The sequence below is a fragment of the Lepidochelys olivacea genome (assembly GCF_965140295.1).
Source record: "Lepidochelys olivacea isolate rLepOli2 genome assembly, chromosome: 10".
Lineage (NCBI taxonomy): Eukaryota > Metazoa > Chordata > Testudines > Cheloniidae > Lepidochelys > Lepidochelys olivacea.
In genome coordinates, this window is record NC_140420.1 from 44781419 (window position 1) to 44797143 (window position 15725).

Sequence of the window (15725 nt, forward strand, 5' to 3'; positions counted from 1 at the left end):
ATGACATGAATGAAATCAGCCATTGTAGACTTCAGATGAGAGCATTACAACCCACTCCCCATGCTGTTCCCAGTTTCTGTATATCTGAGATAAGTAGAACAAGACCCTGTCTGAAACATCTAATTTCCTAATGAAAGCTTAGCTTATCTTCAGAGCATTCCCATTTTACTATCATCTGACAACTTACATGTTGCAGACAAATAAAACCATCTTCTTTTCCTAACTTTGATCTTGCATGTGCTCCCAGGGACTCTCCCCAGCATCATAGTGGCAGTAACATTGGCTTTAGGAAGAAGGAAATTCATTTTGCTGGTCATGGACAGTGTTTCTGATCAGGGCTCTTTATTGAGGAAAGCTGAAGCAAACACAGTGGAATGGTTCCTGGAGTATCTTGAATTCGGGACAAACGCATGGTACTGAGGGGAATTCCATTACAGGATTCCTCTTCAGTTCAGGCCTGTAAGTACAAGCACTCCTCTCAAAGAACGTGAACAAGATTAAGATGGCCACAATGAAAAACAAAAGGCCAGTCTGTGTGGTGCATCTACTGGGAAATCTGATCTTGTGTTGCCATGGCCCATAGGGCTTGCTATGGATATGAGTTGTCCAAGCAAAATAGCAAATCTGAATACATGAGACTTTACCAAACAGCCATATTAGCCATTAGTACATAAATTCACCAAGTTCTGCATGTTGGTCATCCCGTTTTCGCCAACACCACATCCTTTCTTTTGGCAGAACACTGCTCCTTGCCTTAGTGCACCCATGGAGACTTGTGTAGAAAAAACCCTTGTTTTGGATCATCCTGTTTCCTATCCTGGAGGCACACTATGAAAATCCCATTGTAATGAATCCATGGACCTGAGCTCAGACTGGGGAAATATATGCATGTATGTCTGAACTTTCTTCATGGATCTAGCCCACTCTGGAGACAAATGGATCATCCAGCATAGATGGAAACTTGACATCCAACTATTTGGGTTTGTCACTAGGTAGAACTTACCCTGCAGTAGAAATTCTTTCTCAGAGCACAGTTAGGCTTGGCAGGACATGATTTTTATTTTTTCTCTAATTTTGACAGAATAGTAATGGGCATTTATCAATTTTAAATTTTCAGTTGTGAAAGGAGGGGTCAGACAATTAACAGATGCTGAGTTTCAAAAAGTTAAAGCTTTAGAATTGTCAACGTCACTTGTCAAACATACAACGTAAATACCCTTAAATCAAACTCCTTCTCAAACTGTTCCTTATTATGCATGTCTATAAATCCATGGTTAACGTTGGAAATGTTGTTTCCTCATTTTGTGTGTGCAGTGAAATCACTGACAGACATTTACTGATAACCATGCATGAACTTGGAAGGGTTTGATTAACACACCTAGGTCAGAAAAATAGACACAAGACTGCTTCTGCAGCCATGATCATTCAACTGGAAGGAACTCCAGGAGGCAGGGTATCCTGACTGCTAGTGACTGGTCTGCTTCTGTCCCCAAGCAGGCAGTGTACCCAGTGTATCCCCCCTGCAGAACCAACACTGGAATGGACTTTACCATAAACCACATTGAACTCCTATGCTATGCTTCCATGTGTTCCCACAAGTGTGGGAGTTGGGGAGGCATAGCCACAAAGCCTTGATATTCTTTGGATGGAACATGCTTTGATTGCCTCATACTAGGAGAATTAGGCTAGCTGCCTTGGTAGCTTTTCCTCAGGCCTGAAAGAGCAGAGCCTGGAGAAGCTGCAGTTCAGTTTTTTGGGTGGTTCTGGGGTTGGGTTGGTGGCAGCTCACCCTGAAGATTTTCCACCAGCTTCTGAATAGTTTCCTCTTAGTGTTGCACTAATGGTCTGGCTCATTTCAGGATCTGGCCGAGTTACCTTTAACAACCAGCGCAGTTATCTGAAGGCAGTCAGCGCTGCATTCGTGGAGATCAAAACCACCAAGTTTACTAAAAAGGTAAGTGGGGGGTCAGTAGGAGAGGTTCTGCTAGGGATACCTGGCCTGGTGGGCAAATGGCACAAGGCTCTACCTCTGGACACACTGTCTGAACACCACTAGTCTGCTGGCTACCTATAGCCCAGCCTCAGGCCATCTGTCTGCAGAGGAAACCAAACCAGGACACCACCAGCTCCATGCTGTAGAGTCAGTCCAGTCTGTTCCTTGGCCTCATCCCCTGTAACAGTCCTGTCCAGAGGTCTGGCTGGGATCCTCCCAGGGGTTGCTGATGCCTGTCACCAGCAGGTGGTGATGGGGTGGAAAGGACGAGCAGTGTTTGGGCCTGCCTCTGCTCCTATCCCACATGGCAGCTTGCTCACCTAGCAATCAAGCTGGGCTTTGGGGTCCTGAGAATGAGTTCCTTTTAGGCTACAGGATATAGCTGTGACTGCACCATCATTAGGGGGCCAGTCCACACCCCAAGCATGCTGGGAACACTGACTCTAGGTCCTCTGCTGTCAGGCTCAGCTCTTGAAGGGCTCCTTGTGGCTGGCGGTGTCTGCACTCCAGCCCAACTCCAGAGGTGGTGGTCAGTGCTCCAGCGCCAATACAAGCCCTGGGCTGTCTTCACTAAGAAGTGGCTGAGGCTGGGTCAGGGTTTCCCTGGCTAATGACCAGTCCTGAGCGTTCCAGCTGGAGCCGGATGAGACCAGTAAATCTGCCTGTGCCAGGGATGCTGGGTCCACGAGTGGCGGGGAGATATCTGAGAGGCCATGCTCCTGGAAATGCCCCATCAGTGCTGCTCCAGATAAGCCCTTTCAGGAGTGCTAGCGAGAGAGCAAACAACCATGAGGGCGGAGAGTGACCACCAGAAATGCCATCCCTATGTCCATCCATGGGAGTCCCTCTGGAGTGGGAAAACTACTCTGGGGTTGGTTCTAACTGCAAGGACCCAGGTTGCTCAGTCATCTGGCATGGGGTAAATGGGACTGTGCTGGCTGCCCTGCTGTGGGTGGGTGCCAGTAACTGTCTCTAGGAGCTGGGCACATTTGGCAGGTGGGGCGCTAAGCAGTCCTTCACCCCACCCCTCACAGCCCTACTCACTCCCTCAGGCTGTCACCCTGCCTCCTGTTAGACAGTAGGGGTGCTCAGCCTGTGCTGAGAGCTCTGGCCCAGGGACGAGCCAAAGCTGTCTGGAGTGGGGAGGGGACCCTGTAGCTGGGACCGATGGGAAGTGGCTCCAGGCCTGACTGAGGCAGATGGGCTAGTAGTGGTGGCCCAAGAGGTTTCCCACTCAAACGGCTGCAGTCTGCCCTGCTTCCAGAGATACCTTTGGCGTGTCCCAGGACACCTGCCGGGGGCCTCCTGCCCCCTCTTAGCTGGCCCCTGTTATGAGGGGAGCACAGCCTGTCCTCCGGTGCCACCCACACTGCTGCAGCGTGGCATGTACCCTCAAGGCTCATCTGGCCACTTCCTCTCATCTCTGGGGTGGGTGGTGAACCTGAGAGCTGGGTGATCAGGCAGATTTCCCCCTCTGCAAGCAGCTAGTATCATATCCATGGACCCTGCACTAGAGTAGCCACTCCCCATGGGCCTGGGGAGCAAGCATCTCCAGAGACCATTGGGCAGCAACAGTGAAGTGGCTGTGGTCTGAAAGTGTTGGAGTAGGACATGTCCACTCTCAGGTGTGGCCTGGTATGCAGGTGGTGAATGCAGTGGACACCAGCCAGTCTCTTTTTTTTCTTGGGACAGGCCCACTGACTTGGACAGGGGTTGCAGAGAAAGATAGAGGCTTTGCCCCCTGTAAATGGGGTTTCTGGGACTCTCCATACAGCAGTCTGGGAATCATAGAATATCAGGGTTGGAAGGGACCCCAGAAGGTCATTAGTCCAACCCCCTGCTCGAAGCAGGACCAATTCCCAGTTAAATCATCCCGCCCCCAGCTTGTGTTACAGGATGGGCCTTGGTTGTGTTGCCCAAACCTGATTGTTACTGGCCTCTCTGAAGGTCAAGAGCTTGCCGGGTGCTGAGCTGTGCATGAGACCCCTTCAGTTTGTCCCTGGGGCCAGCAGTGTGGGGTGGTTTGGGTCCTTTAACTCTGCCCAGGGAAGAGCAACTCCAGCCCCCTGCTGCAACTGATTGGGTACTCTCTGTAGGGGAGCTGCTTGCTGCTCCTGGACTGTCTGCCCCAGTCAGCCCAACAGGGAAATGCTCCCCCAGTCCAGTCTGGGTGGGCTTCTGGACAAGTGATAGTTATTTCTCTGATCACCCTGGGGCCCCAAGAGCTGAACTTGGGTGGCCTGTTTGCTGAGGACAACCTCTCATCACCCCTGGTCTGAGCTTGTCTGGAAATAGCGCTGAGAACTGAAGCCCCCAGAGGCTTGCCATGCGTGCTGTCCCACAATGCACATAACCACCCCAAGCATGGCATTGCCTAAACAGTCACCCTCTCTGCACAGCTGCTGCTGCACCACCACAGGCCCAGCCAGAGCAGAGCTGCTCCTGACCTGACCCACCCGGTATTCTGACTTCAGGCTGATTGACTCTCCTTGCTCTTGTGCAGGTTCAGATTGACCCATATCTAGAAGATTCCATGTGTCAAGTCTGCAGTGCCCAGCCAGGTCCCTTCTTCTGCAGAGACCAGGTAACGCTGCCTTCACTGGGGATTATCCCTTACCAGCCAGCTGTGCTCAATCCAGGAGCAGGAATTTCACATGCAGCATGTCCTTGAGGAGTAGACCATGCTCTGTCCCCAGAGCTCCTGGGCAGTAGTGACAAAGGGGCACACAGAGGGTACTAGCATACTTAGTGTTTTTAGAAGTCTGCTACAGAATACGCATTGGCACTGGGAATGCTTGTTATCTCACTCCTGGTCAGGTGTCTCAGACAGCCCCCCTGGGGGATCCAGATGCCTTCCCAGCCTGCATAGCTAAGGACACTAGCCAGTGCTCGGGGATGGGGATGAATATGCACTTAGGGGCAGGAAAGCCCCTTGGTATAGCACATTGGGGCAGGCAAGGTGCCATCTCTTGTTCCTCATTCTGCATGAAAATCCTGAGTTTACTGACACTGGCCCTGGCAGGGTTAGTGTTGCAGCAGAAGAGCAAGCCTTGGGTGGAGGTAATAACTAGGCTGATTGCACAGTATGATCATGGCCACTTAACACCAACTCCTGGGAGCGTTTGGTGTGCAGGTAGCGAGGGACTGTAGACTGGAGCCCTACAGCCTGCTGCATCTGGCTCAAAGCCAGATAAAATGGCCTGCTGAGCTAAATCAGTGGGGTATTTTGAGGTCTGATCTGCAAGCCACCAGGGCTAGAAACAGACATAAGCTACCTGCATGTGAGGGCTAAAACCATATCTGTATTGAAGTGGGGTCTGGAGGCGAGAAGCAAGCTGGGAACAGGGAGGGGCCTTAATGCAGGGCAGTCTGTCATGTTTGGTGTCTCAAGACCCTCATAGTTGCACAGACTGAAACGTTTCCAGAGTGAAAAGCTCAGCCAGGAAATGTCTTTCTGGCCTCTTCATCTGGGGGATCCAGCAGCCAGGTGCCACCGCTGACCTAAACTGAGTGATGACAGATTTGTAAGGTTGATGCAAAAACATAGTTAATTTCACTGTTTGACTGGGATGCCAGTACTCCCCTGGAAGGAACAACTCACCTGTGGTAGAAGAGGGATCAAGCTGACTTGAGCTTACTAGGAGAGGGAACCATAGTCTAGAAACACTGATCTACAAGCCTTGTGCAACATGTCACTAACACCTACTGTAACGCTATGAAATAGGCATGGCCAGTGCTGCAAGCTGCAGTCCATGGGTGTAGGAATGCATGGGTGCTTGGGGGTGCTTTACACCCCTGAATTAAGGAGTGCACTCATAAGAGGTTGGAAAAGAGAAGCTCGTCTCTCCTTTTATTGAAAGGGGACAGATTTCATTAGTGAATGGAACTACTATACTCAGGAAAGCTGAATTCAGCAGTTAATGTACTATAGCCCTCTCTAAGTAATACAGCTCTGCCATGTAAAGGTTTCCTGACCAGTGTACTTCCCGAAGCAGGACTCTTGGACCAGGGAGAAGACTTGGTCTCTGGGTTTTTTGAAACAAGTCTACTTTAAACCCTCATTTTAAATACTACCAATGCAAGGGGCCAGCATAATGACCCTGGAGACTGATGTTCCCTTGCTACATGTGCACTGAGGCAGCATCACAATGTTCCCTCTCGCTGTGCCCTTCTGAAACTGAGCATGGATTGAGCAGAGACTGAATTCCCTCAGGAGCAAAGGACTCTTCTGTTGACACCAAAGAGATGAGTGCAGATGCTGGATCACTCCTGGCATGCTCAAATTAACTGGTCTCTAGAGGCAAGACTGCTTATCCCATAAGCCAGTCTCTCCTTTCAGGAGAGACTCGGTTGCTTGCAGCAGTCTTCCCCCAGCTTTGCCATGAGCCCCTTCAGTAATCCCTGCCCATCTCTTCCCATAGGTCTGCTTCAAATACTTCTGTCGCTCCTGCTGGCACTGGCAACATTCCATGGAGGTCCTGCGTCACCACCGCCCGCTGATGCGCAACCAGAAGAACAGAGACTCCAGCTAGAGAGGCAGCAGATGCATCAGGAGCTGCCGCAGTTGCAGGAGAAAGTTCTTTTGTTAACCTGCCAAGTGGAGAGAGCACGAGCGTGCCTGCCAGTGCCAGACCCAGACTGGGAACGCGCTTCCTGAGGACTAATGGGGAAATCTTACATTCACGTTTGCACTTGCTGGTCTTTATTTGTTTCTGCACTAATGCACAGTGAATTTTGTCGGGTTTTGTTTGGGGTTTTTTTGAGGGGGGAGGGCCCCTCAAATGATTCTGCAGTTCCCAGACTTTGGTTCCTCATTTGCTGACAAGAAGCAAAAAGGGCCATGTTTTGAGAAGGTGTCTATGCAGATGCCTTCACCTTGGTTTTTTATTTATTAAAGGCGCTTTTTTACATTCCTTGCAATACTGATGGTAATAATGCAGGTCTCATTGGCTCCATTTTTTTGCAGTTGCCATACAGTGCCTTTCCATTCATTTAACCCCCATCTGAACGGCATAAACTGAATGTTCAGCTGGTGTTTTTTACTGTAACAACAAAGGAGACTTTGCTCTTCATTTAAACCAAATCATATTTCATATTTTACGCTCGAGGGTTTTTACCAGTTCCTTTTTACACTCTTAAAACGGTTTTTAAGTCGTTTGAAACAAGAATTTTTCTTTCCTGGCAGCTTTTAACATTATTGCAATTTGTGTCTGGGGCTGCTGGTTAGAAGACAAGTTTCACAGTTGTGAATCAAGGGGGTTTGCAACGAGAAAAGGACAGGATTTTTGGATTTGAAACTGGACCGGATAAACGATCTCTGAGCTGCTGTATATAGTTTTAAATAGTTTGTTGCACTTTTTTAAGTTGCACTTAAGGGGGGTTGATAGAGGGTTTTTAATCACAAAGTCACAGGACTTAATTTTTTTTTGTAACTGAGCTAAAAAAGGGCTGCATCTTGGTGGGCAGACAAAGGTTCATAGGAGCCCTTTCTCTTAGAGGGGACAAGTCCCTTTCCCTTTGTTTAAGAAATGTAAAAGCAACAGTGCAGTCAACTGAAATGCTGCTGGGATCTCTGAACTTTATAATTTATTTTTTACTTTCCCCTCTATTGGAAGCTGTGTGCCAAAGAACCAGTGTCATATTTTTTCCCTTTTTCCTGCTGAGCTGATGTTGCATTGTTGCATATCCCAGCTGCTCTTTGTGGGGTTTTTGTGAAGCTGTGTGTGAAGTCTCTACCTCATTGTAGTATATGCAGGCAAGACTGCACTCTCCTACAGATGTGTGGAGTAAGCTGTGGTGTAGTTTTTGGCACATAATAAACACGTTGCAGCAGTTCTTAGTCTGTCTCTTTAATGGGGATGTGCAGGGAGGTGGAAGGAGCTGCATAGGAGAGCACTGGGGAAACAGATTCCCTGTTGAACAGCAGTTGTGTGCACAGGGAGGGCAGCAGGGGTTACTAGGGCTCCAGCGAGAGGGCGGTACGAGGGTCCCACCGACAGCAATGGAGGCTCCACCGCCCATGCCCTGGAGTGTGTGTGGAGAAGGACTGTCGGGCATGGCGGGGGACCACAGCATGCCCCTGCTTGCTCTTGTGACAGTGTTTGGCCCTGCTGAGCCTCGCGACTCCCTGGGTTTTCGGACCCCTGGGTGGACTGCTGGAGCTGCTCGACCTCACATGGCGGAGATCTCGGCCGGCTGGCCCCATGGTGCGGAGGGCCGGGCATGTGCCCAGCTGCCCCCCCAAGGAGGGAAGTCCCAATCGGCCCCAGGGTCGGGGGACGCAAAGGGGAAGAGGGACCCAATCCGCCTGAACGCCAGATGCCCCTGCGGTCGGGGCGCTGGCCTGTGAAGGGCCCTTCCCGTCGCGAGCATGAGCACCACATCGATCGGAAGGCGAGAGAGGAGCGCCCCCTCCCCCCCCGCCGGGGGCACTGATAGTTGGAGTTCGCATCCAAGCCACCGGGCCTGCACCAGGGGTGCGAGGGGATGACGGGGTCCCCGGAGGCAAAGAGCCGGAAAAGGGGGGGGCCACAGAGGGCCAGGGGCTGCCCCACCTGCCAATGTGCCCCTTTCCCCCCTTGCAAGATCGGGTACAACGTGCAGATTGGTCCCCGAGGCTCATCTCTGGTTCTCACAGGTCCTGAAAAACCTGTCCTCATAAATCTCCTCGCGCCTGTCAGAATGAACTAGTTGAAAAATCCAACCGCCGTTTTAGTGGAACCAATCTGAAAACCTATCCGACCTTGCGGTTCCCTCGGTCAGCCAAGGGGACCTTTGGCGACCCCATCTGGACATCCATGAGACTGCCGGCCATCAGGTCAACCCATTACTTTGAATGGGGTTGACCTGATGGCTGAGCAGGGACTTAGAAATTTTTTCAGCCTTTTCATCGGGGGTGGCCTGGAGGGGACTTAGAAATGAAGGCCTTGTCTGCACTAAAGTAGTAGGAAAAAACCTGCGGGCTGTTTCTGTCATAGGTGCTTCTACTGGAATAGCTTATTCTGGTTCAGTAAAGCTAACTAAGCTACACTGCTATACAGTACCTTATGCTAGTACAGCAGCATAATAGAGGCCTGGCCTAGACCTAGGGTGTGTTGACCTGGCTACATCTCCCATGGTGTAAGACTTCTACATACTGAGAGAAGTAGTTGAGCTGACTAACCACCGGTGTAGACACTGCTAGGTGGATAAGAACTCTTCTGTTGACCTAGCTACTACCTCTTCAGGGCACGACTTATTACAGTGATGGGAAACCCCTTCAGTTGTAGATACTTGCTACCACACTACAGCACTATCCGTGCTGCTGTAGTGCTTTCATGAGGATGTTGCCTGTTTGACTGACAGGTTCAGTCACAGAGACCCCCTTGGGACTGTCACCTGATGTGCTGAAACTACCTGAGCCTATTTTCTTTACCAGCTTGGGACTCCAGAGCCCTATCTTGTTGAGCCAGACACACAAGCCTGCTGCAACGCAGACCCAGGGGCTGAACCATGCCCCCAAAGCTGAAGACTTACCTGAAAACAGCTTAGCAAGTACGCCTGTCTCCAGCACCCAGAGTCCTCTGCAGTCCTCCCTCCCCCAATCTAAGCTTGCCCTGCAGACAGCAAGGCTGGCTCCATCTGGGCAGTGGGGCTGTGAGGTCCAGCTGCTCTGAGAGGCATAGTAAGGGGGCAGGGGGGTGGGGTTGGATAAGGGGTAGGGAATCCCAGGGCGCCAGTCAAGGAACAGGGGCTTGGATAAGGCATGGAAGTCCCAAGAGGGCCTGTTGGGGCAGAGGTGTGGTGGCTAGGGGTTGGGGGTGGCGGGGGCAGTCAGAGGACAGGGAGCAGGGGTGTTAGATAGCAGGTGGGTTCCTGGGGGGGGGGGGGGGGGACAGATTGGGGCAGGAGGTCCTGGGAGTGGGCAGTCAAAGACCAAGGGGGTTGGATGGGTTGAGGGTTCTGAGGGGGGCAGTCAGGGGTGGAAAGGAGGAAGGGGCAAATAGGGGGCAGGGGCCAGGCTGTTTGTGGGGGCACAGCCTTCCCTACCCAGCCCTCCATACAATTTCACACCCCAATATGGCCCTCAGGCCAAAAAGTGTACCCATCCTGGGCTAAACTCATAAATTGTCCACCCTCTATATCCCTGCTATTCACAGCTGTTTGCTTCCTCAGGTATTAATCACTTACTCTGGATTAATTAATAAACAAGTGATTTTATTAAGTATAAAAAATAGGATTTAAGTGGTTTCAAGTAATAAGAACAAAGTAACTTACCAAGCAAAATAAAACACAAGTCTAAGCCTAACACATTAAGAAGCTGAATACAGGTAAATCTCATCCTCAGATGTTCCAATAAGCGGCTTTCATGGACCAGACTGGGAAGGAATCTGGGCCCAATCCTTTCCCCTGGTACAGTTCTTGTTAATTCCAGCTCAGGTGGTAATCAGGGATTTCTCATGACTGGCAGCTCTTGTTCTGCTCCACACCCTTTTATAGTTTTGGCCTAAGGCAGGAATCCTTTGTGGCTCTAGCTTCCCACCTCTCCTTCTAAATGGAAAAGCACCAGGTTTAAAATGGATTCCAGTATCATGTGACATGGTCACTTGTCCTGTGAGACCCCTAGTCTCCATTCTTCCAGGGCTGATTGGCATGTAGCCTGGAAGGTTTGCAAGTAAACAGAGCCATTTACAGGTGATTGGAAGCCATTAAGGGTGCTTCCGAATCACTTACCATGTTTACATTAGTGATACAAGTTTAATCTTAGCTCACGAAAGCTCATGCTCAAATAAATTGGTTAGTCTCTAAGGTGCCACAAGTACTCCTTTTCTTTTTGCGAATACAGACTAACACGGCTGTTACTCTGAAATCTATATACACACAGAGACCATGAAACAATACCTCCTCCCACCCCACTGTCCTGCTGGTAATAGCTTATCTAAAGTGATCATCAAGTTGGGCCATTTCCAGCACAAATCCAGGTTTTCTCACCCTCCGCCCCCCCCCAACTCACTCTCCTGCTGGTAATAGCCCATCCAAAGTAACCACTCTCTTCACAATGTGTATGATAATCAAGGTGGGCCATTTCCTGCATAAATCCAGGTTCTCTCACTCCCTCACCCCCCTCCAAAAACCCCACACACAAACTCACTCTCCTGCTGGTAATAGCTTATCCAAAGTGACCACTCTCCCTACAATGTGCATAATAATCAAGGTGGGCCATTTCCAGCACAAATCCAGGTTTTCTCACCCCCCCACCCCCATACACACACAAACTCACTCTCCTGCTGGTAATCTTATTCTCCTAACTCCAGACAGAGCAATAATATTTGCAAACAAATGGGATGAACACATTCAGATCATAAGCTTGGTAATGATACCATATGAGAGACCTTTTACATAAAGCACATTCTAGTTAATTATATTCACCCTCATAAACCTATTTCCATAAACAGAATGCAACATCATGCTGACCCTTTACTCCATGTAGGAGATGTAATTATCTGCTGCCTGCTTACGACTAGAGCATGACCCAGGAGCTACCTCCTGCAGGCTAGTGCTGTGGCTGTCAGAACAGCGCAGCTGTAGCTCTTTGCAGAGCTGCCTTTCAATTTAAACCATGAATGCAGCAGTGAGTGAGGGCTGCTCAGCCCAAAGGAAAATGCCCTTCTGACCCTGCAGCCTCCCAGCCTGTTGTGGCTATAGCCAGAGGTGAAAGTAAGCTGATACGGCAAGAGCTGGTGAACTGTACTGGGGCAGCCCGGCTTCCCCAGGGGGCAATTTAAAGGGCCTGGGGATCCCAGCAGTGGCTGGAGCCCCAGGTCCTTTAAATTGCCTCCAGAGCCCTGCTGCTGGAGCCCTGGGGTAGTGGCTGCAGGGCTCTGGCAGCTATTTAAAGGGCCTGGGACTCCCCTGCTTCTACTGCCTGGGCTCTTTAAATAGCCACTGGAGCCCCACGGCTGCTACTCCAGGGCTCTGGCAGCTATTTAAAGGACCAGGGCAGTAGAAGCAGGGGAGCTGCGGGCCCTTCAAATACCTCCTGGAACCCTGGGCGGCTGCTGCTGCTACCCCAGTGGGCGGGGCGGGCACTTACCTTACAGGGTGGGCTGGGGCTGGCTCTGACCCTGACCCCCTCAACCCTGCCCCTTCTGCCCTAGGCCACGCCCCTTCCAGGGGCCAGAGCTGGCCCCAGAGTACCAATAAGTCACTCGACTTACTTTCACCCCTGGCTATAGCCAAACAACGAGGGGTAAGGAGGTGAAGCCGCTTCTCTCCACAATGAGGTGCTAAGGCCAAATCTTGTTGGGAATAATTTAAATGCTGAAATTTATCTGGAGGCAAATCACTCGGTATGTAAACATGTAGGGGACACAGTGCCTCGCCTGAAGGGGAAATGCTTCATTTGAACCAGAAGCCGGGAATATGCAATTGGCCAGTTCTGTACCAAAGACTTCTAACTAGAAATAAGAAAAGGAGTACTTGTGGCACCTTAGAGACTAACCAATTTATTTGAGCATAAGCTTTTGTGAGCTACAGCTCACAGTTCCGATGAAGTGAGCTGTAGCTCACGAAAGCTCATGCTCAAATAAATTTGTTAGTCTCTAAGGTGCCACAAGTACTCCTTTTCTTTTTGCGAATACAGACTAACACGGCTGTTACTCTGAAACCTAACTAGAAATGTTCATATGTATCTGGTTCACTCGCCCATAGGCCTGACTCCTTGGGTGCTCTGGGGCTGCACCCACCTCAGCTCGCCTTCGCTCCACCTCTTCCCCTGAGCATGCTACGTACCCGCTTTTTCCCCCCTAGGTCCCAGCGCTTGCGCCGTGAAACAGCTGTTTTGCACGGCAAGCACTGGGAGGGAGGGGGGAGATGGGGAAATGCGGTGCATTCAGGGAAGAGGCGGAGCCGGGGCGGGGATTTGGGGAAGGGGCCCAATAGGGTTAGGGAGAGGGCAGAGTTGGGGTGGGAACTTTGGGTAAGGGGTTGGAATGGGGGCAGGGTGAGGAAAGGGTGGAGGGGCGCAAGCACCCACATCTCCAGGGCATGGTCGGGGGGCGCAAACACCCACCGGCGCCAGAGAAAGTTAGTACCTATGCACTTGTCCATGGTTCAGGACCTTCAGGCTAGGCTGCCTCAGAGAGCTTTCTAGAAAAGCTATTTTGCATAGGATGCAAGTTTTCCAGAAGCAATGGCTTCTGGATAAATGGGAAACAACTGTAACATGTAATGGGAAACACTGGCCTCTGACAATTTCCTGCCAAATGTCCCTCTGCCATGATGGAGGAAGAATGTGAATAGACAGATGATCCTGGATCAATGTGCTGTCTCTTGGGAGAGATGGCCAGTAACCCCACATTGCGTAGCGTAACATCTTGTGATGTTTGCAGTGTTGTAGCTGTGTTTGTCCTAGCATATTAGAGGGACAAGGTGGGTGAGGTCGTCTTTTAGTTGGTCCAATAAAAGATCATCTCACCCACCTTGTCTCAGGTGTTTTCAAACACTTACTCCATAGAACTTGTCTGGTGAAAGTACAAGGTACATAGATGGAGTGAGGATAATTGTTGGAGGAAATAGTGGAAGAGGAGACTTTATCCATATATGATGGACATGTCCCCTATTATATTGGATGTCATATCTTAATCAGTTAGTAACTCTTGCATATAGATTACCAAATGATGATTTTTGGAAATTCTCCGGGTCTCTTTCTAGCAGAAACAGCTATTCTCAAAGAAACTAAGAACTGGCCTCACTTGCTAGCTGGTTGGTAACCTTATTGGGTAAAGAAATTCAGAGGAAGAGTTTTTTAATAATATAAAAAAAAACCCTAGTCACTCTTGGAAAAATAAATGGTACCAAGCAAGCTATACAGATGCTAAATACAGACTTAAACATTTAGTCAACATTTACCTCCTTGGCAGAGTGCCCTAGCTCATGTGGGGAGAGTGGTCACTTTGGATGAGCTATTGCCAGCGGGATAGTGAGTTTGTGTGTGTGGTTTTTGGGAGGGGGGTGGGGGGTGAGAGAACCCGGATTTGTGCAGGAAATGGCCCAACTTGATTGTCATGCACATTGTGTGGAGAGTTGTCACTTTGGATGGGCTATCACCAGCAGGAGAGTGAATTTGTGTGGGGGGGTGGAGGGCGAGAAAACCTGGATTTGTGCTGGAAATGGCCCAACTTGATGATCACTTTAGATAAGCTATTACCAGCAGGACAGTGGGGTGGGAGGAGGTATTGTTTCATATTCTCTGTGTGTATATAAAGTCTGCTGCAGTTTCCATGGTATGCATCCGATGAAGTGAGCTGTAGCTCACGAAAGCTCATGCTCAAATAAATTGGTTAGTCTCTAAGGTGCCACAAGTACTCCTTTTCTTTTTGCGCATACAGACTAACACGGCTGTTACTCTGAAAGTTATGACAGTGTGGCCCATCTGCCTGCATGGCACACCTTGGCCTGCTCACATCTGGTCACTTCCAGATCTGACCCAAACTAAGAGCTCTGACTGGCCAAGTCGTGACTCCCTCAAGATAACTAGCATTTTAGAATGAAAAGCCAGGATCCCTCCGTCTCACTTCCCCCTTTGCTGGATTTAATTCTTGCAAACTGAAGACACTATCTCAGATATTTCGATTACTGTCTAGATCAGTGGTTCTCAGGCTTTTTAGGCTCAGGACCCATTTGCAAATGTTTACAGCCCTTTGTCTGGGGTGGAGGCTCTGGGGTGGTTTCGGTCAAGTCCTGCCCAGCACTCACCCCCACAGTGGTGGCTCCTGCAGCTCCTTTGTTGTGGGGCTGGCTGGACTTGGCTCTTTGCTCCAGGGTTGCAACCTCTGGGGTTGCAGCACAGTTCAGGTTTGGCCCTGCCCACCTGACTGGACCAAATTTGTGTAAGTGGAGTTGCAACCCGGAGTTGTCGCTCACATTTGTCCTACCTGGACTCTCGTCTCATGCCAGCTGGGTCAAACCGGAGTGGTGCTGGGACCCCAGAGGTTGCAGTGCCTGGAGCAGCAAGGGACAGGAGCTGCCAAGCAACCCTTTGAAACATTCTGGCAACCCCAATTTTGGGTCCCAACCTATGGGTTGAGAAACCCTGGTTTAGAGGATCTAGCCTCCCTTGCTGCAATTTAAGCTCATTGCTTCTTGTCCTATCTTCCAAGATTAACTAGAACAATTTCTCCCTCTTCCTTGTAACAACCTTTTATGTACTTGAAAACTGTCCCCCCTTCTCTTTTCCAGATTAAACAAACCCAGTTTTTTCAATCTTCTCTCATAGATCATGTTATCTAGACTGTTAATCATTTTTGTTGCTCTTCTCTGGACTTTCTTCAATTTGTCCACACCTTTTCTGAAATGTGGAGCCCAGAACTGGACCCAATACTCCAGATGAGGCCTAATCAGTGCAGAGTAGAGCGGAAGAATTACTTCTCGTGTCTTGCTTATAACACTCCTGCTAATACATCCCAGAATGATGTTTGCTTTTTTTGCACCAGTGTTACACTGTTGATTCATATTTAGCTTGTGGTCCACTATGACCCCCGGATCCCATTCCACGGTACTCCTTCCTCGGCAGTCACTTGCCATTTTGTATGTGTGTAATTGATTGTTCCTTCCTAAGTGGAGTACTTTGCATCCGTCCTATTGAATTTCATCCTATTTACTTCAGACCATTTCTTCAGTTTGTCCAGATCATTTTGAATTTTAATTCTATCCTCCAAAGCTCTTGCAACTCCTCCCAGCTTGATATCGTCGG

The 15725-nt window shown here is 49.8% G+C and overlaps 1 protein-coding gene across 5 annotated transcripts in view; it reads left to right on the forward strand.

Annotated features, from left to right (window-relative positions):
* CPEB1 (cytoplasmic polyadenylation element binding protein 1) overlaps positions 1-7825 on the forward strand; it is a 78680-nt gene extending 70855 nt beyond the window's left edge. For all 5 annotated transcript variants that reach the window (XM_084640551.1, XM_084640552.1, XM_084640555.1 and 2 more), the window contains exons 10-12: positions 1860-1954; positions 4497-4577; positions 6415-7825. In XM_084640551.1, coding sequence (XP_084496677.1) covers positions 1860-1954; positions 4497-4577; positions 6415-6525 — 287 coding nt within the window. In that variant the 3' untranslated portion in view covers positions 6526-7825. The remainder of the gene's footprint in view (positions 1-1859; positions 1955-4496; positions 4578-6414) is intronic.
* Positions 7826-15725: the final 7900 nt, after the last annotated feature.